This window comes from Barbus barbus, assembly GCF_936440315.1.
Source record: "Barbus barbus genome assembly, chromosome: 38".
Classification (NCBI taxonomy): domain Eukaryota; kingdom Metazoa; phylum Chordata; class Actinopteri; order Cypriniformes; family Cyprinidae; genus Barbus; species Barbus barbus.
The window spans coordinates 21,301,528-21,328,779 of record NC_136716.1 but is presented as its reverse complement, the minus strand read 5'-3'; the positions used below and the strand labels follow the sequence as shown (position 1 = coordinate 21,328,779).

General features: G+C 36.5%; 1 protein-coding gene across 2 annotated transcripts; it reads left to right on the top strand.

Annotated features, from left to right (window-relative positions):
• Positions 1 to 236: 236 nt before the first annotated feature.
• Positions 237 to 27,210, top strand: LOC306857305 (centrosomal protein of 131 kDa). 2 transcript variants are annotated; one of them, XM_079397185.1, is made up of 27 exons: positions 237 to 387; positions 1,974 to 2,168; positions 3,119 to 3,213; positions 5,676 to 5,787; positions 5,996 to 6,123; positions 6,746 to 6,850; positions 6,983 to 7,159; positions 7,303 to 7,420; positions 7,648 to 7,764; positions 8,305 to 8,458; positions 8,576 to 8,673; positions 8,762 to 8,941; positions 9,835 to 10,026; positions 10,114 to 10,251; positions 10,412 to 10,537; positions 13,138 to 13,254; positions 13,574 to 13,603; positions 15,463 to 15,565; positions 16,298 to 16,499; positions 18,314 to 18,421; positions 18,971 to 19,088; positions 19,934 to 20,008; positions 20,904 to 21,046; positions 21,603 to 21,780; positions 23,155 to 23,351; positions 23,469 to 23,529; positions 23,642 to 27,210. In XM_079397185.1, exons 1-27 carry the CDS (start codon positions 259 to 261, stop codon positions 23,711 to 23,713), a joined length of 3,468 nt encoding a protein of 1,155 aa, XP_079253311.1. In that variant the 5' UTR covers positions 237 to 258; the 3' UTR covers positions 23,714 to 27,210. The 2 variants fall into 2 exon arrangements, with proteins under 2 accessions (XP_079253311.1, XP_079253312.1); XM_079397186.1 differs by lacking the exon at positions 13,574 to 13,603.
• Positions 27,211 to 27,252: the final 42 nt, after the last annotated feature.

Below are 27,252 nucleotides of genomic sequence, written 5' to 3'. Positions count from 1 at the left end.
TAGTTATGATTATTCGTTTAATTAGCACACCACCTTTAAAACTCCCTCACACAAGAAGTCATCTTAAATTATGTATCACAGTTAATCACATCTGCCGCCGGTTCAGCACGCCTACCAACCTTGCCTTTTTTGTCACGCCTCTTTCTGTCATCATGTTAAAAGATACACCCAAGCAGCCAATCGGTTAACTAGAACGCTCCGTCCTCCACCAATCAAAACTCTCAATGGGCGGAGCTCCTGTATGTTTTCTGGTTGCCAATGAGAAGATGTTGCGCTGTGGAGTTGGAGACAGATGAGAAATCACTGTCAGACGCTCCGAACGGGAATAACGACGCTCTTATTTGGATAAATACTGTTTCTTCATCTGATGTGGACAATTTAGAGAAGGTAAGTAATGAATTGGCAGTTTAATCCTGCTGTATTCATCGTGTTTAGCATTTGAAGCCAGCAAGAAAGACAGTTTCGCCATAGCTGAACCAATGTAATGCAATCCTGTGGTAGCGTACTGTAACTATTCAGTTAAACATCTTTCTTTATATTTTTGCATGTTTCTCAAAGGCAGTGTATTGTGTATTGACCCTCATCGGTTTTGTGCTGATGTCGAATGCGGCCTTTGTTTTTAAATGTCTTTGTTTTTGTATGTTTGAACTGTAGATTATCATGATAGAAAGACTTACTTTTACTTTACTTACTTTTGTCATTTAGCAGACGCTTTTGTCCAAAGCGACTTACAAATAAGAAAAAGTAACTAAAACTAAAAAGTTACAACTCTATAAATACTATCTACCCACATATTTAAGAAAATAAAGAAATTAAATAAAATTAACACATGCATATAACAACAACATTTCAATAATAAACATATCAATGAAAAAATTAAATAAAAAGCTACTACTATCCCTTGCCGGTGTCCCTGCCCGGTGGAGTCGCACGGTAGAGTCGATGGTCTTTACACTCTTTGGTCTTCACACTAGGAGGGCTTCACACGACGACTGCCGCGACCGCTGCCGCGGTATAATAACCTTTATTATACCAATCTAACAAATGATCATTTCAATTCAGCTGGACCCACTTTCCTGTTTATCAACTACAAATGGCCAAGCAAGTGCACACACTGACAAGATACACGATACAGTACGAGACCAAACGCGATTTCAGCAACTCTCATCCTAGTAAACAAAATAAGCGTTTCCTAGCAACGGCAAATGCGCTAAACACTGAGACAAGTAAATACACTTACGAGCTGATTTTAAACTTCCGCTGATAGACTGCTTCTCTTAAAGACCACTTCCATTACACTGCCTTCTGCTGGCGCTTGAACCCACTTTCCTGTTTATCAACTACAAATGGCCAAGCAAGTGCACACACTGACAAGATACACAATACAGTACCTAGACCTAAGACCTAGACTGTTATATTAAGGATTTATTTATATATTCACTTAAACATAGATTATTTTCAGTATGCATAAAGAATATTGTAAAATATTTAGGTAACCAAAAAAGTGTTTGGAAATTTGATATATGATGGAAAGTGTAGATGCTTTGAATTTGTTACCATAGAAACACACCTGTGGATGACTTGTGGCGTTCAACAGCATCTTTTGCTGATAAAAAATACTGACCTGCTAGTATTTAATGTTTCCCCCTGCTTCTGATCCAGAGGATAAGTCGGTCATGGAAAACCTGGAAATGCTAATGAAATCTGTGGTGGAAATGTGTATAGTGAATATAAATGTTTCTAGTTATGCTCAGCTGTAAAATATTTAATCAGTGTAGATATAATGTGTATACAAGTATTTATTTTTTTAAATACTTATTTGGTAATGTCTAGAAATGAGAAAAATCATGGAAATTCATTGGTGACCAAGTTTTGGGACAATTTCCTGACACTATCCAGCATCACCTGTTGTTGTGTCTTGTTTTTGTGCATTTGTCAGTTTTTATGACTGAATCCTCTTCTATGTTCATCAGTTTAAGATGCATACATCTCGCAGTCCATCCGCATCCGTCCAGACTGGGGCAGCTGGAGACGTTCTGGACCTCAGCCTGACCGGCTCTCAACTCACAGTGGGCCGCAGACCTAACAGCGCTTCACCTGGAAAACACTTCTCTCGATCCATATCTGTGTCTGTGACCAGTGATGGCCGGGGGAAGCGAAACACCTTGGTGAGTCTGGCTAGATGATTGCGTAAGTAAAAGTAAAGTCGTGACGTATTGTCAAGTATGGTGACCCATACTCGAAATTGGTGCTCTGCGTTTAACCCATCCAAGTGCACACACACAGCAGTGAGTAGTGAACAAATCCACACACACACACACACACACACCGTGAACACACACCCGGAGCAGTGGGCAGCCATGCTGCAGCGCCCGGGGAGCAGTTGGGGGTTCGGTGCCTTGCTCAAGGGCACCTCAGTCGTGGTATTGAGGGTGGAGAGAGCGCTGGACATTCCCTCCCCCCACCTACAATTCCTGCCGGCCGGGGGCTCGAACTCGCAACCTTTCGATTACGAGTCCGACTCTCTAACCATTAGGCCACGACTTCCCCCACCATGCGTAACGATCAAGAAGATGGTAGTAAGTGTCCCTTGTATAAGGTCATTGAGTGATTGTCCTATAAGCAGGTTATACTTTATTAATGAGCTAACCATGCAAATTAAAGCAAAAAATTTGACTATCTATACCACCATCGTCACTTGGAGACTTGCATTTGTCATAAAGGCTACTGTTCTGATATGCACGTTGTTGTCTTCACCTTTTGTGACTCGTTTATTAAGATTTAGACAAATACAAAACAGGATGTTTCAGCTCTCATTATACTAACTCCATTCTTTCTTTGTTTAAAGTAAATTAAATTCTGTCATTATTTACACACTATTTTTTATGGAACAATGTAGTTTTTGAAGCATTGCATTTCAAGTTGTCTGAAGCCATACAATGACTTAGTGTAAGATCAGACAGAAATGAATAAATATGCCATTTATCGTCCAGTTTGGACACAAATAACATCAAATTGCATTGGTTATCTCTTAACCCAGTGTCATAACGGCACCGTAATATTAGAGTTGCTCCATTTCAACGTATTGTAACTACTTTGCACTCTCTGTTGTTGGCAGACTGATGCTGGATTGGGAAGCTCACGAGCAATTAAGAATCTGCGCCGGTCCAACAGCACCACACAGGTGAACCAGCAGGCCAACACAAGCCTCAGGTACAGAACCATCTGTCATTCCTTTGCATGCCATTTTGAAAGTTTGTCTCTCTTGGTGTTGATGCTGGTGAATCGTATAAAACTTGTAAAGAACACATCCAGGTGATCAAAAAATCCTAAATAAATACAATAAAATTTAATCTAATTTGTTTGATAAAATTAATCCTGTTTTAGTATATGTTTAGGATTTTTTGTGACATTATTTTCATAATAATTAAATATATTTTCTTCTCAATTCTCATTACCATACATTTTATAAACATTGTTATATTATATCTATAACAGTCATTGTTTATATAATAATATTTAATAATAACTATATATTAAATTGTATGGTATGCTGTATCTTCTGTAGTTTATGCTGTTTTACATTTTAAAAGCATTGTATTATAATATTTATTTACCACAATACAGTTTAAAAAATACTGCATTGCATTGGTGAGAATCTAATGGGGGAAAAACAAAAAAAAATTAATTTTTTTTTTAAATCAGAATATATTAAAGAAGTACAAGACATACTGTATATTTTTATATTATGTTAATATTTTTATTTTTTTTTGCAATACAGTTATGAGAACTTGAGAGGAAAATCTGTTTAATTATAATGAAAATACTGTTCCATTACTCAAATCAAATCTCAGTCCTAAATGCTCCTATGCAAATCTTGGTCCTAAAATGGCCTTTATGTAAAATCTAATTTCTTGCTTTTGATTTTGTGAGAAAAAGGATCTATTTTTGTGAGATTCACCCATCAACATGTGCCAGCTGTCCCATTCAGACTTTGAGAATGGACAGTCCCCAAGGGATGTGTGTGCTGACAACTTATTCAACATCTGATTTTTGTTAAAGTAATCATGGCATGTTTGTGCACGTACATGTCTTGTGCACATGCCTGCACGCACTCACTTCACCCAAGCTGTGGTATGTCTGGTTGATCACCTCCTAAACGTAGAGGTTGGGGGGGTTTATACCCTTAAAGCAGCAACAGCTGGGGGTTGAGTGATTTTGGGTTTCCCCAGACAATAGCTATTGTAGCCTGATGGCTGCAGCACAAGCCAAGCAAGAGGGGGCTGGGTTCAGCTTTGTCAAGAGGGGAGCCGGGGTCTCCGGTTTCACTCGAATGAGGACTCAATGAAAGGAGAAGTGTGCACGCTGAAATTCTTTTGTCCGGCAGCTGCCAGTTCTGCCCTCCCATCCCACTGCATCCTGGGATGCCACAAGGGATTTTAAATGAAGGAACGACCTAATACCCCTCCCCCTTCCCTCTGGTGCTTAATAACTGTCATTCCGTGACCTCTCTTCCCTTCTAAATTGCTTACAAAGAGGAAACATGGAGGAATGTAGGCGCCCCTTACACCCCCAAAACACTCACATGTACATACTGAAGTTGCTAGCACAGATGCCAGTGGGTCAGACATAGGGGTGAGCATCATGTTAAACATTTGATGCAATTTAAATGCAGAGGGATGTGATTGCCATATGCCTATGGACATCTGCCCCTTTAAAATGAGCCTCTGCTGAAGCATTCCTCTACTGTGAGCCCAGTGCAGCTGCTGTCATCTCCGAAAAGGAAACTTTTTTTTTTTTTTTGTTCTTTTTTTTTTTTTATATGCTCATCTGATACGTCTAGCCTAAATAGTCTGGTTGTTTTTACTGGAGGTAGATTTTTGTTTTAAAGAAGGGCAACACCGACTAGATATTCCTAATATTTCTAAAATGCATTTGATCAAACGTCCACAAGTATTTATTTTTTATGCATGTATAGTATAGTATATATAATAATAATAATAATAATAATAATAATAGTAGTAATAATAATTATAATAATAAGTTATTTACCCAAGTTTTACGTATTTTTTTTAATTAATAATTTTTTTTTATTATTATTATTTTGGGTTAATTAAAAGCTTGGGGTTAATTTTTAATTTATTTATTTTTTCCATACTTTTATTCTGCAAGAATGCATTGCATTGATCAAAGGAGACATTTTGTAAATTTACAAAAAATATGTATTTTTAAATAAATGCTGTTCTTTTGAACTATTATTAAAAGGATCCTGAAAATATATATGTCATAAAAAAGCTATCTATATCTATGAAGAATCATGTGACCCTGAAGACTGGAATAATGATGCTGAACATTTAGCTTTTCCATCACAGGATTAATAATATTAATAATAACAAATTATGTTTTAAAATATATTAAAATAGAAAGTGGGTATTTCATATGAATAATATTTCACAATATTACTGTGTTTACTATATTTTTGTTAAAATAAACGCAGCCTTGACAAGCATAAGAGACTCCTTTAAAATCTTTCAGACCCCAAGCTTTTCAATGGTATCTTAGGTGTTATTGGTCTAGTGTTGTGTTTATATGTTCCTCGTGTGTTTAGTGTGTAATACTCTGACCTTTCTGTCTTTCCTTCTTTCCTGTCTTTCTCTCTCTGCATCTGATTGCAGTGAAGGCCGCACAGAAGACTTCCTGGCACTGTTCAACAGCAGCTCTGATGGACGTAGAAAACTGGCCTGCCTCTCCAAGACATCCAAAGACCGTACTACCTGGAACATCCTGGTAACGTCCAACTCCTCTTCGCGTGTTGTGGTTGTCAGATCGTATTATACTTGTAAATTATATGTAGGACACCATGTAATTTGCCCATTTGATTGTTATGCTGTGAAAAATAGCTTTAACTTATTAGTTCAGGAGACCCTAAACAGTGGTACGATGTTTTTGCTTGCTCTTGCTGTGGCATTGGTTTAAACTGATGTCATGCTTTCAGGATGACCAGCCGAGAGTATTTCCTGTGCCCAGCAGCTCTCACAGTACCTGCAGTATGGATTCTCCTACAGGCATGAAGAAGAGAGAAGCCGGCGTCTCTCTGGCTGCCAACTTCACTGCCAACAACAGGTGGGAAGCCATTTTCACCTACAGCTTAGGCACTTACTGTGTTCTAATGGGTAGCTTTCAAACTCTGTTGTTGCCATGAGAACAGTGTCACGGAGAACAGGTTCACTTTTACGCCTTTTTTGTGCTTGTCAGTCAAAGCATTAGTATGCCGTAGGGAGAAGAGCGCTAGATTCCTTTCAGTTGTATGGCTTTAAAATATACAGCAACAGTCAAACGTTTAGAGACTCTTGACTAAATATGTGTCTCTTGATTTTAAGAGTCATATAAAATAAAAGTTCAAGCTTGAATTCTTGAAATTGTAAATTGTGAGTTTCATCAAATTGGAAATCAGCAAATTGGAGTAATTTTTAAAAGGATCACGTAACACTGAAAACTGGAATAATGGCTGGTGAAAATTCAGTTTTGCCATCAAAGGAATAAATGGCATTTTAAAATATGTTATAATAGAAAACAGTTGTTTTTAATTCTAATAATATTTCATAATATTGCTGTTTTACTGTATTTTTGATTAAATAAATGCAGCCTTGGTGACTTCATATATATTAAATTGATTTTATTAATATGTTTATTTTTTTCAAAAAATTTATTTGAATATCTAGAATGTATTTGCATTGACTTTCAGGAGCAATAAAGCTGCTGTGGGTAACTCTGTGACCACCATCCTCCATAATAACCACTCAGAGAAACCCCTCACTCCCAAGAGCTCCAATCAGAAACCCTCCTTCAAGTAGGTTCATTATGACGTTGAATGATTGCACAGCTTGAATGACATAAGTCCTCTAAATAAGGCTCTATTTTGCTTGAGTATGCTGTTTCCAGGCCTGCACATTTACAGTATTTGCCCTCTCTGTTATTACAGTAACATAATCAAAGCCACCGTAAACGATGATGTGACTCTGGATGTGAGCTGTTCTCTTACTAAGTCTCAGAAGAACTTCTCCTCTGCGTCATCAAGCTCTAACAACAACGCCCCCCGTAGCCCCCGAAACCCAGGTCAGCCACGCAGACGAGAGGTGACCGAAGAGGAGGCTGAAAGGTCAGCAGTGTTTTCCAGCCCTAAACGGTTTCCACCCTAGTTGTGATCATCTCTGTGCATATATTTGATTGACCTTTGAGACATTTCAAAATGTTTCTAAATGGCCTTTGTATATGATTAAACATTTACAAAAATTTTTGCAGGTATATTCAGCAGGTGAACCAGGCTGCTATTACCATTCAGCGTTGGTATCGTCGCCAAGCCAACAGAAAGAGAGCCAATGAGAATACAATCAAACCCCTCCTCGCATCCAAAAAGAAGGTAATGTATTTCACCCAAGGAGGTCTATAAAAATCTTGACTCAAATATTTAATCATAAAATATAACATATTAATATTTGAATAAAAAATGTATTTATTTAGAATACGTGAGTATTTTTGAATGCCCTTCAATACCAGCATAGGCTACAGTCCTGCAGTGGATATTGCTATTGTCCGTTCAAAGTTATCGCTCCCATTCTTATGGTTGATTTGGTGTATTTTCCATAGGAGAGGGAGCAGAGAGCAGAGGAGGAGAAAACCGCTGAATCACTGAAGAAGAAAGAAGATGATCGAAAACGCAACAGGGAAGAGAAAGCTCGTCTGGCTCGACTTGCCGCCATACAGGTACAGTAGGGTTCAGAACTTGTATCCAGAACTAATATACACTATGGTTAAAAAGTTTGGTGTCAGTAATATATTGTTTTTACGGAAGGTAATACTTTTATTCAGCACGGATGCATTAAATTGGTCAAACAATTACAGCATAGACATTTATAACGTTACAGAAATGTTTCTATTCCTTAAAGAATCCTGAAAAAAATAAAATAATAAGCAGCACAACTGTTTTCAACATTTATAATAATTTTGAATAATGTTGTGAGCGGCAAATCAAAATATTAGAATGATTTCACAGGAATAAATAACATTTTAAAATAAATTCATCTAAAAAAACTGTTATTCTGAATCTTAGTAATTTCACAATATTACTGTTTTTGATCAAATAAATTCAGCATTGGTGAGCATAAGAGATTCTTTCAAAAGAAATTAAACTCTTTCTAACCCTAAACATTTGAACGGTAGTGTAGTTTACGCTGCTATTGTAGTTTGTCTTGGCTAACACATTGTTTTCTGACTTACTGGTGCATCATTGTGCATTCAAAACAGGAGCTTCAGCAGAAAAGAGCCCAACGTGCTGCAGAGGTACAGCAGATCGCAGAGGAGGAGGTAGAGGCACTAAGACATGCTGGGAAAGTGGGGCGTAAAAAGCTCACCAAGAGTTCACCCACTTCTCCCACTGACGTCAAGGCTAAGAACACAGGTGTGCACTTTTTTGGGTCTCTGATCAAACTCAGAACACATATTGCAGTCACGTTTCACCCCTTAAGTTATAAAAATCAATTTGAATTAGTCACAAGGTTTGGTTTTTGTTTTTCAGATTCTAATGTGAACGTGGTGGCTGATCTGGATGATGTGACTAATCTAAGGGCTGCGTCACCTGTTGGTTCTATATGCAGAGGATCTCAATGTTCTCAGGTAACCTCTTGCAACAATCTGGCCCTGATTCAACCAGCCATGAAGAAAAATAAACACTCTTGCTCATCACATCACTTCATTCCCTCAGGAGATCCTCCAGAGGTCTGTGAGCATGGAGGACCAGCGGCAGGGGGCGTCATCGAGCAGGGCGCAGTCAAAAACCACTCTGAATGACTTGTTAGACACACTGAAGCTCTTAGAAGAGGAACCAGAGAGACTGTCAGAGCCCAAGAGCTACAGGAAGGACAAGTATTCGTGGATTGATGAGGTGATTGACGTATCTTAGTATATACAGTTCAATATATACACTACCATTTCTTATGCTCACCAAGGCTGCATTTGTACAAAAAAACAGTAATATTATTTAAAATACTATTACAGTTTAAAATAATCGTTTTCTAGTTTAAAGGGTTACTCCACCCCAAAATGATTTTTTTTTTCATTAATCACTTGCCCCCATGTCGTTCCAAACCTGTAAGAGCATTGTTCGTCTTCGGAACACAATTTAAGATATTTTGGATGAAAACCAGGAGGCTTGTGACTGTCCCATTGACTGCCAAGTAAATAACACTGTCAAGGCCCAGAAAAGTCGAAAAACATTGTCAAAATAGTCCATCTGCCATCAGTGGTTCAACCTGAATGTTATGAAGCAACGAGAATAATTTTGGAAGCAAAGAAAATAAAAATTATGACTTTATTCAACAATTTGTCTCCGTGTCTCCTCCGAGTCACCATAGCGCCATAGCCTCCCGGTTTTCATCCAAAATATCTTAAACTGTGTTTCGAAGATTAACGATGCTTTTACGGGTTTGGAACGACATGTCATCACCCCTTAAGTCCGTAAGTGATTGACAAAATTTTCATTTTGAGGCAGAGTAATCCTTTTAATAAATTTTAAAATGTAATCTATTCCTGTGCTGGCAAAGCTGAATTTTCAGTGTCACATGATCTTTCAGAAATCATTCTAACATGCTGATTTTTTGCAAAAAAACATTTCTTATTATTTGAAAACAGTTGTGCTACTTCATATTTTTGTGGAAACTGTGATTCATTTTCTGTTAGGATAAATTAATGTATCCTTGCTGAATACAAATATTCATTTCTTTTGAGTGTAAATGGTTGGCTAACCTTCACATGCATTTCTTTTTTTTTTTTTTTCAGGATGGAGACTCCAACTCCCTGACAACGGATAATGTGGAACGGCACAGGCAGCTAAGTCAGACTCCAGCCCTACCAGATGGGGGCGCTCTGCTTTCAGAGGCCAAACTGCAGAGCATTATGAGCTTCCTGGATGAGATGGAGAAGTCAGAGCAGGAGAGACCACGCTCGGTCACTTCTGGATCACATAGAGAGGTAAGCGTATCTGAACTGAGCATATGAAGCTAATTATTTTATGCTGCATCAGCACTGAATTTTATATTCATGTGTATGTGAGTGTAGGTGGTGTTGTCAGAAGAAGATCTAGCAGTTGTGGAACAAGCCTCAGCCACAGCTGCTGAGGTCACCGGCTCTATGATGAGACTCAAACTGGAGCTGGATGAGAAAAAACGCACAATCAATATGCTACAGACAGCACTGGTAAAACAAACAAACATACATTTGTATATCATCAGTATGGTTCAATACTCTCTTCATATTCACCTCCAATGATGTTATATATGTTTATGTGCAGTATGCAACAGGTGATACATGAACAGTGCTGTCTGAGACTGATATGAAGGTGAATGTGTGTCTGTAGACCCAGCAGAGGGAGCTGACGATCCGGCATGTGAAGGAGACTGAGAAAGAGCTCAATCATACGTTCCAGTTACAGAAGCAGCAGTATGATGCTACAATACAGAGACACTTATCGTTTATAGACCAGGTATTAATCTCAACACACTTCAACTGCATAGAGACACAAGACATCAGCAGACAATAACCTATATACCAGTGAACCAGGGAATTCAATCCGGACCCGCCTCTATTTCATATTTCAAGAGCACTAATTATATTTCCTACTTGATAAATGCACGTTAAACTTGTAAATCATTTGTTTAGTTTTTTTTTATGTCTTTTTGGAGATGGTCCAAAATGAAAGCGCAGGTGAGATATTGAGACTTTTCCTTCATGACATCTGTTGTCATGACATCCAGTGAGTATGGTGGCTGAGAGAGCTCAACGCACTGCAACTTCAGAAAACACATGCAAATAGAAAAAGCACCAGAAAATCAAGAAAACATCTTCATCAATTTGACAGCAGGTGGTGCAAATGCTCACAACACAAACAAATAAAGAAGCGCTCTGCAAATGCTCACAATACAAGCAAATTAATTTTATTTGCAGTGCGTTTCTTTATTTGTTTGTGTTGTGAGCATTTGCACCACCTGCTGTCAAATTGATGAACGTTGTTTTCTTAATCTGCAGGCATTTTTTTGTTTGGTTATATTGCGAGTATTTGCTGCGTGTGCGTTGTAAAATTGAGGAAGTTGTTTTCTTAATTTGCAGGTGTTTTTTCTATTTGCAGCGCGTTGAGCTCTCTCGGCCACCGTAAGTGAGCGTATGATGTTTGACATAATCGGGCGACCTTTCACTGCTAATATGAGTGTTTTTTTTGTTTGTTTTTATCACTTTTTTTTGTTATCGATTATGACGATTTGTCTTATAGCAGTGTCCAGTGTTTCCCATACATTTATTTGTGGCGGCTCGTCACAATGGCAAAACTGACCGTCACAAATAGATTTTCCAAAAGGCTTATACTTCGTTGAATAAACTGAGCACTGCACGTTTCAAATTTAAAATGCAGCGCAGGTGTTTTTATATGAATGTATCTTTGAAAAGAACCGACTGTCTTCTTCAGAAAAGCTTTGATGTAATTTTCCCGTTACTTTCCGTAATGCCTGATAAAGTAGCGCCGTTACTGGGGAAGCCGCTATATCTCCTGCTCCAACAGCGCCTCCTGCTGGCAGATAATTAATTTGCATTTGCAAGTCTGTAGGAAACACTGGTGTCTGTCAGCAAACATAAACAAAAAGTATGCTTCAGAACTGTTTTGAGAAGGTGCTTAAGTTTTGAGTCATGTATTATTACTATGAATTAGGCTACTGCTACTACTATTACTATCTTGTGCCCTGCAATAACCATTTACTCAAACTCTCTTTTATGAGATAAAGGGAAAGAGAAAATCGGCCCAAAAAAATCAGCATCATACATCGGCCATGATTTCTAAATATCGGCATTGGCCAGAAAAAATCCCATTATAGGTCGACCTCTATTGCTGACACTTAAATGAATTGTTTTGCCACTTTTGCACTTGTTATTAATGTATTTTGAATGCAAAGGGCACTTTATAAAAAAAAAAAAGTGTTTATTTGTTATGTTTATTAAAAACAAGTTTTGTAATAACCAATTGTTCCGGTCCGGACCTTTGACACTGATGAAAATTCAGATTTGGACCTTTGAATGTAGACTTTGAGAACCCGTGCTATATAGAGTGTTGTTTATATTTTTCTTGTCTTTCAAAGCTTTCATAGTTTATGTGGATTATAAATTATATTTTAAAATATATTAAATTGAAAAAAAGTAATTTTATATTGTAATAATATTTCACATTTTAAATAACATCTTACCCACCCTAAATGTTTTAATGGTAGTGTGTGAGTGTGTGTATATTTATATATATATATATATATATATATCAAGATATTCATCAAGGCTGCATATATTTGATTAAAAATTCAGTAATATTGTGAAAGATTGTTGCGATTTAAAACAATGTTTTCCAATTTTAATATTCTTTAAAATATAATTTATTCATGTGATGCAAAGCTGAATTTCCATCAACCGTGTTACCTCAGTCTTGAGTGACACATGATCCTTCAGAAATCATTCTAATTTATTCTAGCATTTATTTAAAATGGAAATCCTTTGTAACTGTATACACTACCATTCAAAAAATCTTGGGGTCCGTAATTGTTTTTCTTTCTTAATACTTTCATTCAGAAGGGGAAAAAAATGTAATTGGGGGAAAAAAAAGTAATAGTAAAGATTTTTATTGTAGTAAAGTTAGATATTTTTATTATTTTTATTCTTCAAAGAATCCTGAAAAGTATCACAGGTTCCAAAAACCAAACAAAAAAAATTCAACATTGATAATAAAACGGCGTATAAGAATGATTTATGAAGGATCGTGTGACACTGAAGACTGGAGAAATGGCTGGAGTGATGGCTGATTAAAATTCAGCTTTGCATCACAGAAATACATTTTTTAAAGTATATTAAAATAGAAAACCGTTATTTTAAATTGCAATAATATTTCAGTTTTTCTGTATTTTTGATCAAATAAATGCAGCCTTGATGAGCATAAGAAATTTATTTTAAAAACTTTAAAAATCCTACTGATCCCAAACTTTTGAATGGCAGTGTATGTCTAACTATTAGATGAGTTTGTAGATGTATTAATGTGTCTCGCTCTTTCTCTCTCAGCTGATTGATGATAAAAAGGCCCTGAGCGAACGCTGTGAGGAAGTAGTGGGAGAACTCAAGCAGGTGGATCAGAAATACACTAAGAAGATCGCTCAGATGCAGGAGCAGCATGAGATGGTGAGTTCAGTTTATTCACGTTTTGAGATGTTGGTGTAGTGATATGATTTAGGCCACAAGGGGGCTATCAAGCTTTAAATGTCTCTTTTGTGTGTTCTAGCCTATGTAATGATAGTGTGTTGGTTTCTACAGCTGTTGTTTCCACTGGTTTGTGGTTTTCTCTGCTGCTTTCATTAACTGTATCTCTGCGCATAATCTTGAGTATGTGCATAGTAACATCAAGTGCATGTTCACGTGCCGTGTTGCTTTGCCACTGCTAACTGTTTCTATCTTTCTGCATTGTGTGTTTCTCGTTATCTTTCCTTCTGTCTGCCTGTAGGTGTGGCAAATTCTGGGTCCAATGTGTGAGGTAACTCTTTTTCTATCTAACCCCTCGTCACTCCCATGTTCTGTTATTTCCATTCTTTTATTCCTCTCTTATCTAACACAGACTTGCAGACTTTCCATTTTGCTTGGAGCCATTGTTGCATGCTTTTTTTTAACCTCAAGGAAGTAGCCTGCTGGCTTTTGATGATTTACTGTAATAACAAGAGTATCTCCAAGTTAGTCAAACGTCTGGTTTCGAGACCTTGCTTTTTTCTGCATTCCATAGCTCATGTTTGTGCAAATAATGTGTGATAACATTGTCAGTTACATTTTAAGTGCTGAACATTCCATCAGTGTATCTTGGTGTTCCCATTGTACATGGGAAGGAGTTACATGCACATTACATTTGTCACTCATTTAAGATGGAAACAAAATACAGAAATAGGAAGAATAAATAACTTTTTGTACTGGCTAAAGCTTAAAACAGCTGTGCATTAATTACTGAAGTTTAATACTTTAATACTTTCTTATATTTCATACATTCATTATTCATCATGCTGTTCAAATGAAATTGAGAATTGGACCTTTAAAATAAAGTGACCAAAAACTTGATAGAGGGCCATGAGTCGATATTAATTGTTGTATTGTATTATATTCAACTATACTGTAGTACAATTTACTTTTTTTTTTTTTTTCTCAAAATTGACTTAAATTCTATACGTTTTAATGCAAAAATACAACACAAAGTGTTAAAACACAACATCAAGTTAGAAATGAAGATATGCTCCAACGGCATGTTTTTGTCCCTGTTTTTTCCCCCTATTGTGATATGAAAAGGTGGGCCAAATCAAAGACATCACAGGCCAAATTTGGCCCATGGGTCGTTGGTTTAGGGACCTCTGCTCTATTGTATCCTCAACACCGTGGCAAAATGTACAGACCAAATCATAACATTGTAACAACTCTAAGGGGCCAACTACATAAACACAGCCATTATGTTAAAACTGTGACATAAATTATTTTTTGTAGTTAAAACCAGGGGCCAGTTGCATAAATATAGTTACCAAGTTAAGACTGTGTTAAGAACTGGTTTGACTAACTAGCAGTTAATCAGTCTTACCTTTTAAGATTCAAATTATACCAATGTTTATATGTCACAGAATTAAAATAATTAGATGACTTCTAATAAATCTAGTCTAAGCAGTTATGTGAGTAAATGAGAACATCCGCATCATCTGAATTCTCATTAATTAATTAACCCTCATTATTAATTTTATTTAATTTTTTGCCTGTGGTGCTGGTCACTCGATTCAGTGAAATTACAATGAATGGAGACTGGGGATTTTAAAACGACAAAAGCATCATAAAAGTGGTCCATATGACCATGCTCAGGTCTTCTAAAGTAGATAGCTTTGGAACTTTGGAAATTAAACTTAAGTTGAAATACAGTAAAAAATGTTGGCATACTGGCTATGGTCTCCTTGGCACATGCATGAGAAAAGTACTGACGTGTGATTCATGAATGAATTATTCTTTGTATTGAATCTTTTGATTGAATCAGACACTTCTTCTCTCGTTAAGGTTCACATGTGTGAGTTTTTCACTCAAAGCCATCCTATGACTTTGGACTTAGATTTATGATACATTTATGGTGTTTTTGCATCTTTTTAACACTAGAAAACATCAGACCCCATTCACTGTAATTAGACCATGAATGTGACCAGTGCATTCTGCACATTTTCTTCTTCTGTGTTCCAGTAAAACACAAATTCAAAGTTTGGAAACAAATTATTTTGAGTAAATGACAACAGAATTTCCACTTTTATGTAACATATTTCTTTATAGTAACCCATTAGACATACATGTTTAACCCTCCTTCCATTTCTCTCTTTCTCCACATAGGAGATTAAGAAGCTGAAAGAGTTAATGAGTGCCACTGAAAAGATTCGCCGGGAGAAATGGATTGATGAGAAGACCAAAAAGATCAAGGAGATCACTGTAAAAGGTCAGCAGCGTCCAACAACAAACGTCTGTTCACACCAGTGCCACATCGCTCTGATTGGAATCAGATCACCACACCCTTCAACGATATCCATTACAGCACAGCCTGCCTGTTTTTCTAAAACCAGCTGCCAGAATGTGTCACACGTTTATGATTTATTTCTGTGGCATTAAGAAAAGGATGAATAATGTCATAACGTTCTCCAAGTTCCTTTGTTAAATTGCGTAACTGGCTTGTGGTAACCTACTGTAGAAATATATATATATATATATATATATATATATATATAAACTGCATGCATACACACACATACATATATACATACACTCCCCTCCAAAATTGGAACAGTAAGGCCAATTCCTTTATTTTTGCTGTAGACTGAAAACATTTGGGTTTGACATCAAAAGATGAAGATTTGGCCTTACTGTCCCAATACTTTTGGAGGGGAGTGTAAATAATATACACTCACACACACGATATTGTATATTTTAATATTTTGCCAATTTGATAAAATTTTTAATTAAAAATTAAAGGTTTACATGAGCAATTTGAGTTTATGTTTTTGGATCCCCTTGTAATTCAAACATTGCATCAGCGAATAGTGTCAATAGTAGTTTTATTCTTTTCCTTCTTTGAATTCCATTGGAATTTCCCTGATTATTTCAATGCCACTGCAAACATTTATGTTAGTTTTAAATAATGTTTGCAAAACTGTCTCCTCCTGTATGCTTTCAGGTCTGGAGCCAGAGATTCAGAAGCTCATCTCCAAACACAAGCAGGAGCTGAAGAAACTCAGAGTTCTTCATGAGGCAGAGCTGCTTCAGGCAGACGAGAGGGCCGCCCAACGTTACGTCAGGCAGACCGAGGAATTACGACAGCAGTTGGAGAGAGAAAGAGATGAACAGTGCCAGAGAGAGAGAGCACTGGCCAAACAGAGGTACACACACCCGTACATAATCACATGTGTCTGGTGCACAGAATCATCTGCTCACAGAATATACATCTGTTCATCAGAGATCAAACCAGTTACAGAGACGGACAGCCAAAACGATGTGTTCACAGAAAACACAAACACATTCAAACTCTTAAAGAAAGGGAGACTGGAAAAAGAATGACAGAGGAAGCTGACTAGACATGATCTCAAAACTAAATGCTGCTTTTGAAAACACAAACATTTTAGGACTAAAGAGTCTGCTGTTTTTAAAGAGTCTTTTTTTATTATTAAAGACTTAACCTGCTGTACTATGAACTTTCTGTTTTCTGTTGTATTACCTGGTTTGTAACTATGAACAACGATTTGCCAAAAAGACTGTTTTGTTTCATACACAAACTTCTGTCATACTCTTCCTGACAAAAACAGAATAAAACACATAAGACCCATAAAAAAGCAAAATGCACAAAAGCTCTATAAACGTGGTCTATATGACTCTGAAGCCATATGATTGCTTTGTATGAAAATCAGAATGAAATTTATACCACTGTTCAAAGGTGTTCACACAATTTATAATTTATTTTTTTGTAAAGAACTTTCTTATGCTTACCAAGGCTGCATTTATTTGATCAAAAATACAGTAAAACAGTAATATTGTGAAATATTATTATAATTTAAGAAATGTTTTCTATTTTATTTTGAAATGCAATATTTCTGAGATGACAACTGGATTTTCAGGAGCCATTACTCCAGTCTATAGGGTCACATGATCTTTCAGAAATCATTCTAATCTATGAAGAAGAAAAAATTGGAAAGAACAGCATTTCTTTGAAATAGCAATGTTTCGTAACATAAATGTCTAGACTGTCACTATTGATCACTTTATTGCATCCTTCCTGAATAAACGTTCTTTCAAAATAAATCAATTTTTTGACTCCAAACCTTTGAACGGTAGGTTTAGTTATTTACTGAGAATTTCTCCTCCATATGTTTGTGTCCAGCTTGAATTTATGTCCAGATTTAAAAATTGGCATCATCTGGATGTGAACATATATCACACACTAGCTTTGACTATTTTCCACTAAAAAAATCACAGTATAAAGTATTTGAAACAACATGAGAGGGAGTAAATAATGACCTTTTCATTTTTTGGTGGATCGTGTATAAAAGTCAATCAAGTAAGCCTAAATGTGTTTGGCTTTATTGAGGAGACATTTTTCCTCCCACATTCCATTCATTTCTCCATTCAGTCCTGAAAAGCGAACTTACTCTCTAACTGATTTCTGGCAGAATTGTGGATTATTCATAGGGGATAATAAAATCAACATGAGTATGTGTGTTTATTAGGTTATGTGTGGATGACAGAAAGAGAAGCAGATGGGAAAATGTGTCCGTGTTTTGTGTGTGCGGGGAAAAATATATAGTATAAACACTGTAATTTACACACCCCTTCTGAATAGTTTTTTTCCACTGTTTCACTTTATCCGAATGAGATAATTGGGACAAACACATTCCCAAATTGAATGCTGAGTACATGTTTTCATATAACAGTAGTGTCCTATTCACAAAAATAAGGCAAGATAAAAAAATCCCCCAAATCTTTGCCTGTCTTCAATTACTGTAGCCAAGATCAAAAGCAAAATGTATGCAAACACACCTCTTGCTTAGTGTTTATAGTGGGTATTATGTGGATAAGGGTTTTGGGTTTTATGTAAGTGGCACAACAAAATTCATAATTTCCCATGCATTGAATTTTAAGAACACGCATTCAGTGAAAGTCTATGTACAACTGAGAAAATAACTGTGTGTTTGTGTCTCAGGTTTGAGAAACAGTTGCAGGAAGAGGAGAACTCACTGCAACAGCAGAGGAGACGTCTGTATAAAGAAGTGGGAGAGGAGAAAGAGCGACTCGCACAGCTGGCAGCCAGGTTAGGTTCAAAGGTTATTTGAATTTAAATTACAGAACAATGTTTCTAGCCAGGAATAGTCTTAGCGAATTATTTCTAAAAATAATTAAAGAAACTTCCATGTGTTTTCATGTTATGATAATTGATAGATTTCTTTTTGTCCATTGTTTTAGTAAAAATATAAAAAAGATGAAAGATTTAGATTTTCTATCTTGGCAAACATGACTAAAGTTATTTCAATTTATGCTTAAAACAAGAAAAAATGTATTTGACAATTGAGTAAGAAATGTGAGAAATATTAGATAAAACAGGTCAAATTGATCAATCAATCAAGGCTTTATCTTGTTTAAATTTTTTTTATTATTGTAGTGATTGATTGATTAATTAACTTTATTGTCCCCCAAGAGAGAAATTCTTTTCCACAGCACTGCACTTATTTGACACACACAGCATAACAAACATAATACAATTATATTATATATACACAAAAATATAGTGAGTGTCCAAAAGAGAGGGACTAGATGAAACTTAAGTTATAACTACATGTAAATGTGTTTGTATGTTATATAGGCAGCATGCTGAGCTGGAGGACTTAAGGAAGCAGTTGGAAGAGAACAGCTCTTTGGCAGCAAGAGCACTGAGAGAAGAGCTGGAGAAGAGCAGAGAAGAGCAGGAGAGACGACACCAGGTAAAACACTACCACATCTAGTCATATTAGTACACACAATCAAATATGTATTAAGGCATTCTCTTATCATTTTACTCACCCTCTTTTTTTCTTTCTTGCATTGAACATAACAGTGTAGCAAACTGGGCAATCTGTTTTCAGCTATACAATGAAAGTGGGCATGTGTGGTCATCATTCACTTTTATTTTTAGAAAAAAGCAGCTTGCATTTTTTGTGTTGCACACAAGGAAGTCATACATGTTTGGTAAGACATGAGGTCAAATAATTGATGACAGAACTTTCATTTTCTAGTGAACTATGCCTTTCAGGCTGTGTGCATGACTTTCAGAAATTGCATCACATCAGATAACATGCTTTTGTTATATTACTAATACTTTTTGTGAGCAATGCCCAAAAAATGCACTGTAAAGATTCATACAAAGCACTGGAAACCAATTAAACAGCACACAAACATTACAATGTGATGCAGTCAGTCTTAATAAACAAACTATCAACAAGCAACAGGAAGCCAGAAGTAAATGTGTTGCAACTTTCAGTATTATGTATACCAACCAGTATTAAAGGTTTCAGGAAATGTCTTCTGAATAACTGTCATACTATGCAGCACTCTTCTGTTCCTCCTTCCATGCATCATCTAAACCCAGCCAGTTTTTTTTTTGTTTTGGTTTTGCTTGAGGCTTTCAGGCACAGAACTCAAATTAGCTGTCTGTTTAGACATGTGTACATGTGTTTGATGGTGTAATGTTTGCAGAGGTCACATGAAAGCACCTTTTTGTGGTGATATAGAATAGTATATGATTCTTTTGGTTCTTTTTAATTGTGTTTTTGGGTGTATTTCTCATTAGGTTGAAATAAAAGCCCTGAAGGAAAGACTTGAGATTGAGAAACAGACATGGGAAGAAAATTACATGAAAAAAGAGGTACGTGTTTGTGTCTAAACAAGTCTATTGAGCAGAAATTATGAGTTTATATATTTTATCTTTTAATTGTATGTGTGTATGCACATGTTAGGAATTTGGGCCAAATGTACATCTAAAATTCTCAGTACATTACTGTTATGGTCAACTGGGAGTTAATCGTAACCATAGTGTCCAGTGTCCACTTCTGCTTTCTGATACTCTCAGAAGTGAACGTTGCCAGATTTACACTTCAATAACAGTTTTTAATATTAAATGTTATAAAAATTTGAAAATGTATTTAACAAGATGTACTGAATGGCTTGAAACATCAATACTAATAAATTACTAAAAATACCATTCTAAAATGTTAGTTTTAGTTAGTATTACATTTTATCACTACCTTTCAAAAGCTTGTAAGATATATATTTTTTTTTTTTTTTTTTTTTACAAATTAAAACTTTTATTCAGAGAGAATGCAAGAAATTGATCAAAGGTGACAAAGGCATTTATCATATTACAAAAGATTTCTGCTTCAAATAAATACTGTTCTTTTTCATTTTACATCCATCAAAGTTAAAAACAATTATCAACGTTGCCACAAAAGTATTAGGCTTCACAGCTGTTTTCAACATTGATAATAATAAGAAATATTTCTTGAGCATCAAAAACAGCTATTTTAATTTGTAATAATATTTTACAATAACAGTTTTTATTCTATTTTTTTTTTTACTCTATTTTACTTCTACTTTTACTCTTATAATCCATCTTTCCATCTTATATCAGCAAGAGTTAAAATGTGTTTACACACCTCTGGGTCAAACACATTTTGTCAAATGTCTCTGTATTAACAAAGACACAGACGATGTAAGGATAAAAAGTCGCTGTGATGATCTCAGAACACTGTTTCCTCTCACAGGAAGCATGGCTGCTGACCAGAGAAAGGGAGCTTAAAGAGGAAGTGCGTCGAGGCAGAGACAAAGAGATCGAGCTGGCCATTCAAAAACTAGAGCAGGAGACCAGAGGGGCAAGAGAGGAGTGTGAGAGAGCGTCTGACAACCGGTGTGTTTCCCTTTCCTGTTTGTGTGACCTTAAATGTCTCTGGTGGAACAGGATGTCACAGTTCTCACATGCATTTCAGTAGAAGTAAATATCCATGTGTTTAATTGGCACAGACTGTAAGACGCAGTACGTGCAAAACATTTCCCTGCTGACCAATTTGCTTGTAGACCATCATGAGTTAAATTTATAATTAAAAATATACTCTCTTCTGTTAAATAATTTATTGTAATTTGCACCTTCAGCATATTTGAATGATTTCTGAAGGATCATGTGACACTGAAGACTGGTGTTTAGCTTTGATTTTCCTTACATTTCATTCAAATGTCAATTTTGCATCCTGTTTGCCATCTCCAATTCAAATTCTGATCATATAATGATACTTTCAGCAGGTTTTGAATAAAACTAATACTTGTGGGCCACATTTTTGAGCTCTTTCTAGACAATTTGCACTCTGGATGTACTGCCATTTACATTTGAGCCCATCCATTTAGCATATGGCAGGATGACTGGGTTTTTTTTCGAACTGAATGTAAATTTGAATGGTGTGTGTGTGCAGGATAAAGCGTTTGAGGGAGAAATACGAGGCCGAGCTCAGAGATCTGGAGAGTTCAGAGCGGGCAGCATTGCAGAAACAGCAGGAGATGAGAGAGAAACACAGTGAGATGGAGGCAGAGCTCCTCCGGCTGCAGTCGCTTTTACGACAACGAGAGCAGGAAATAAGCGACCTCACCCAGGTAACCGTCGTTATGATGGCACTGTTTTGTTTGTCTACACTCATTAACGCATATAGGTTACTTATAAATCGACAGGCTCTATCTACAATCCTTGGTAGAGAGGGTAATCATAAGGATTCATTTTTAAAGTAACAATTCTTGCTTCCTAATGATTTTATTATTGATAATTGGTCCTAACTATATACTAATCAGTAACAGTCAGTTATTAGATTTGCACTGTATAAATAATTAGATTGAATTAAGTCTCACAAGCTGTAAATACAAATAACACTGTAACAAACCGTTACTTTGAGTTGATAAAAAATATTGACTTGTAGTTCAGTAAGTAAAGAAGTGCTCAGATTAAAGGATAAAATCTAGGCAGCTTGTTTCTAAGTATGATAAACTGAATGACTTTTGACCCTTTCTGTTTAACGTTACACCTGTGTCACTGGCAGTGTGTGAAACGACTGAAAATGGATTACTGATTATGTTTAGATAACTTACTCACTGAGCAACAGGGGTGAATATCATATTTATATTTCATTCTAAAATTATAATAATTTCATAAATCAGTGAAGCCTATTTTAAAGGAGTAGTTCTCCAAAAAATTCTAATTCGCTTAAAATGTATCACCCTTGGGCCAATTAAGATTAGTTTGTTTCTTAATCCGAGTAGATTTGGAGAAATCTAGCATTACCTGACTTGTTTACCAGTGGGTCATCTGTGGTGAATGAATGGGTGCCATCAGAATAGGAGTTCAAACAGCTGATAACAATATCATAAGTTAACGCCAATGTATTAATTAACAATTTATAAAGTGAGAAGCTGTGTGTTTGTGATTATCATATTCATTATTAAGATGTTTTTAACTTTCAACTGTTGCTTCCAGCTATAATATGATTCCATAATCGATAATAACGCTTCCTCCAGTGAAAAAGTAATCTCGTCTGAATCAGGAGCCAAAAATGTACCGATCAAGCAGCATTTATAAGCAAAAGCGGTTCTAAACGTGGATTTTAAACACGGGAAGACTTTTTCACTTTGAAGCATTATTATGGATTATGAATTTTTATTTTGGCCCAAAGTGACAGTTTGAAATTAAGTGTCTTGATGGATTTTTTCTTACAAACACACAGCTTTTCACTTAAGACATTAATTTATGGACTGGAGTCGTGTGGATTATTGTGATGCTTTTATCAGCTGTTTGGATTCTCATTTTGACGGCACCCATTCACTGCAGAGGATCCACTGGTGAGCAAGTGATGTAATGCTAAAATTGCTTCATGAGATTTATGCTCCAAAGTATCATTTTGTTTTTTGTTTTTCGGAGGTTTTCAATAAACTTCTGTCCTCGTGCTTTGTCTCTGTCTCTTTTTATGGAATGGATCACAGGCACGTGACAAGTTATCAGAAGAGCGCCGCAGTCTAGCAGAAGTGATCAGACAAGAGTTTGCAGAACGGCTTGTAGAGACGGAGGAAGAGAACAGGAGGATGAAGATGGAAGTCTCGGAGGCCAAGGCACGACTCCGTTTAGAGGTGGAGCGAGTGACAAGAGAGAAAGAAGAAGAGCTTGCAGAGGTGCATCAAAGGTCAGAATCAAAGAGTGATTTCCTTGTTTAGAACAGTGGTTGTCAAAGCTTTGAAATCAAGCTGCAAATGAGGTGTTTACTATATGCTTGATGTGAGTTCCTCTCTTTCTTTTGTAGAGTGAAGTCAGCTATTTTGAAGAAGGAAGAGACTGTTAATAACCTACGCAAGCAGAATGAGGTAAGTTGCAACAGATCTGATTCAGTGTATTTGCTTGTTGCAGTTAATCAACACTTGCTGTGCATACGTTTTGATTTACAGCTAACTTGTTTGTTTTTCCTCTGTCCTTTAGGCTGCAGTGAAGAGAGCAGATCATCTCGAGTCTTTGTTGGAACAGCAGAGAAAACAGCTGTTAGGGAAATGATTGACAAGTTAGGGCATTGAAATCCCCACACAGCCCCTTCCTTTGTGTCATACCGTCCTCCTGCACAAAGAAACTTTCTCTTTGTTTTTTGTCAGGTTTCTGTTTTATTTCTTTTGGTTGTTTGGATGAACCGATGGATTCTGGATGCACGTTTTGGTTCCACCAGACTTCTCATCCAGAAAGGCAGCCTTTGGCATTCCCATGGGAACAAGGCAAGAAATGAGAGAGGAATTTAATCTTCTCCAAGTTTCTTGGAGAGGCTTTTGTGGGTCTCTCTTTCACGGATATGACCAAATTACAGACTCCTTTCAGCCACCGGTTTCACAAAGCCAAATGAATTTAAGCATAGAAAAAAAAAAAAAAATGTCCTCACTAGATCTAGTATGTTGCTGAATCTTATAAAACTTTGCCCCATAAACATGTGCATATTTCACCCCAGAATCAAAATATATAAATGAAATGAGAAAAAGAAATTAAATTAAGCTCATTAAGCAAAAATAAACAGTTTCTATATTGCAAAAATATATATATTATTTAAGTTGTAAAGTATTTATGCAACATGTTTTTAGCTTTTAATTTATGCTTGTATTATAGTCTATTTTTTAATAAAAATGGAAATCGTATCACAACTGAGATTAATGGGAGTCGCAAAATCTTCAAATGTCAAACAATAATGACCGTTTGCATTGTGTGATAAATTGTCATGGAAAACGATCCTAAAATAAGTTTCATTTTCTTTATGCAAAATAGCATTTTTTACATTTCATATTTTGATTTAGGGGTAAAATCTGCATGCTTTTGTGAGATTCGCCCAAGAAGTGGAAAGCCCCTTTTGCTGGGCACAAAGGCATTCACAGTAAACTGCTCCAGATGTTCCTGTAACTGCATACCCTCTTCCCGTCTCTCTCCAGCACTGGAATAAGGGAAATGGGTGGAGTTTACAGTGGACAGGAGACGTGGGAGAGGCAAAGCTATAAAATCGAGCAGAGAAGTTAACCCTTTACATTAAAAAGGAGAGGCTTAACCCCCCACCAACACAAACATCCCTACTCCCCCTGCCTTTTGTGTGTTGCATACAGATGCCTTTTGTCCCGATACCCCTCTGGGCTATCTCTAAATTACAGGAGATGTCCCAGAAGCCCCCAGGACACCAAAACATGCTCACACAGAGCCCTCAGTGAGGCCCAGTTCTAGTTTAGACATCAGAGAAATGATGGCAGCACAGCAAGACGATAGAGATTTTAGAAGGTTTGTTGACAGTAAAGCAGTAGATGGTGAAGATAAGTATGGAGTGTCTCTTTAGATTGATAGGGACTGACAGTAGATTGAGCAGCTCTCACAGGGGTACGATGTGCAGCTGATTTGCACAAACCGAGGTGAGAGACCTGGTTGAGTTGAGGTGGATGTAGAAAGTTGGGTAGATAAAAATATCAGATGGAAATTAAGAAAATGGCAGTGTTTATGATGAGGAAAAGCAGATCTGGGTACAACAGGATGTGATACACAGTGTCTGATTTACCAAGTAGGATGCTCCTGAATCGACATACAGTTCCCACAGTCGTGGAAGTGTCAGGGAATTTTAAAATAGTGTTTTCCAGGCCTGGAAGAGTCATAGAAATGAATAAAATATGAAAAGTAATGGAAAACATAGCTAATATATACTTTTTTGTCTACATAAGAACAAAATATTTTGGAGTAAAAGTGGCTTGCAAGCAGTGTTAACTAGAATTATTTTCATTCATTGAAATAAAAATTAAATTTATTTTATTTGAGGTTTTTAATGAATCGCTCCAATTCACACATTGGTCTGAATGATTAATTAATGGCTTTTTAGTCTGAATTAAAATAAATAAATAAATAAAAACCTCTGATTAAACAAAATCCCAATCCAAGAATCTCAAACAACCGGAAAGATCGTTGAAAAGTCATTGGAATTCTTTGAAAGGTGAAAACATCTTGGAACAGCGCCAGCCAATTGGATTTTAGGATTTGATAGCATTATTAATAACATTAACATTAAAACCTGTTTTTATCAACATATCTTTTCCTATTGAATTTAGGTATAGTCCACTGTTTGGAAATTACTTTTACTTTACATGAATGTTGTTCTATGTAGCATTAACACCAAGATGTTGATCCAGGAACCTCCTTCTTGGTAAAATTAGTGTGAGCCTGGGGATATGTAGCATGACTTATGTTGGTTCAGAGGTTTAAACACAGCTAAAAAAAACAGGCCCTCCAATCTCTCTCGTTCTCTCTTCACATTGTATAACAAGCGGTCTGCCCAAGAGGAACAGAGACACAGACAAATGCAATTCAGCAGGAGTTGGGGTGGCAGGGTGGGGTAGGTGCTTCAAAACTCTCACAAGTCTCCATTGTTTCTTGTTAAGAAGTCCCTACATTTTTCTTCCTTTAATTTTTCTAAAACCTTTCAATGAACAATAATGGCACAGGCTAGAAAAGCAGTGAATGTTAGGTCTGTTATCTTGGTAAAGTTTGACCCAGATGTTTAATCTGATTGGGCAACTTTAGGTTTTTTAACCAAAAGAGAACTTCCTTATAAAAACTTCTCTTTATCTACAAAAATAGTCTGATGATTTACTAAGTTGATTTACTTGCCAAACCAAATTGCTTAACAAAAGTTGAACAGCTTGAGTGAGCCATGACCAACTTCCCAATGTGAAACTGCTTTCTTGTACCATTTTTTGATGGATTTTGTATATCAGATTCTTCCTGATGTGTGAGCTGTTTAGTGAACGCAGCCACATTGAAAAGGTCAGAATGAAAAGTGCCTCATTCCCGTTCTCTAATGAGAGGATCAGGTGTCTCATTTCAGGACAGAGAGGGAACGCCAGAGTGAGCTCAAACTGTCCTCACTGGCAGAATACAGCAGACTCCAGTGTAAATACTGAGATTTCTCTGAGACATAATTTCATGAGTCATCTGTTGACATCACATTTTAATGTGTGCGTGTGTGTCCAAGGTCGGTTGGATACATTCTATCAGAACCCCAGTGTGTGGTTCAAAATGTTGGAACATTCTGAGAATGTTTCCGATACATTTCATGAAGGTTAGAAGTCCATTTTGGCAGCAGATGCAGGTCTTTGGCTGTCTTTCACCTTCGGATGGCAGCGTGGTTGGCATGGCCAGAGTTTCTCAGTCCCACTCGTGCCAATGAACCATTCTTTTGTGAGTGTAGTGTTTAATAGCCAAGCGCCGGTCGCCATTTTAGTGGCCTTTTGTAACTGTGGTCTGAAAAAAACACTACTTTTATTATCTTAATTAATGTCTGAGATCATTTCCCCTTTCCTTCTTCATGGTTTTAATAAGGTTTTGTTTTTTTGCATGTCTAAGTGTTTAAGTAATTTAAATGTGCCCTTTAACGTGTAGCTCTTAATTTGATTCTTTTACCCACATCCTGTATTTTGGTCTGAGTTTAATAGCTGTGTTTTTGAAAAATTAAGAAAAGTATCTCCGCAGAACAAAAATAAAGCTTGAAAATTAGTTTGTTGACTTCTTTTTTTGCACCCATGACCATG

What these genes read in the sequence shown, in the direction of transcription:
- LOC306857305 (XM_079397185.1), top strand. Translation starts at nt 259, where the DNA reads ATGAGAAGATGTTGCGCTGTGGAGTTGGAGACAGATGAGAAATCACTG. An exon ending in AACTTCACTGCCAACAACAG is followed by an intron (nt 6,124 to 6,745) that starts GTGGGAAGCCAT and finishes ATTGACTTTCAG; the next exon opens with GAGCAATAAAGCTGCTGTGG. An exon ending in ATATGCTACAGACAGCACTG is followed by an intron (nt 10,252 to 10,411) that starts GTAAAACAAACA and finishes GTGTGTCTGTAG; the next exon opens with ACCCAGCAGAGGGAGCTGAC.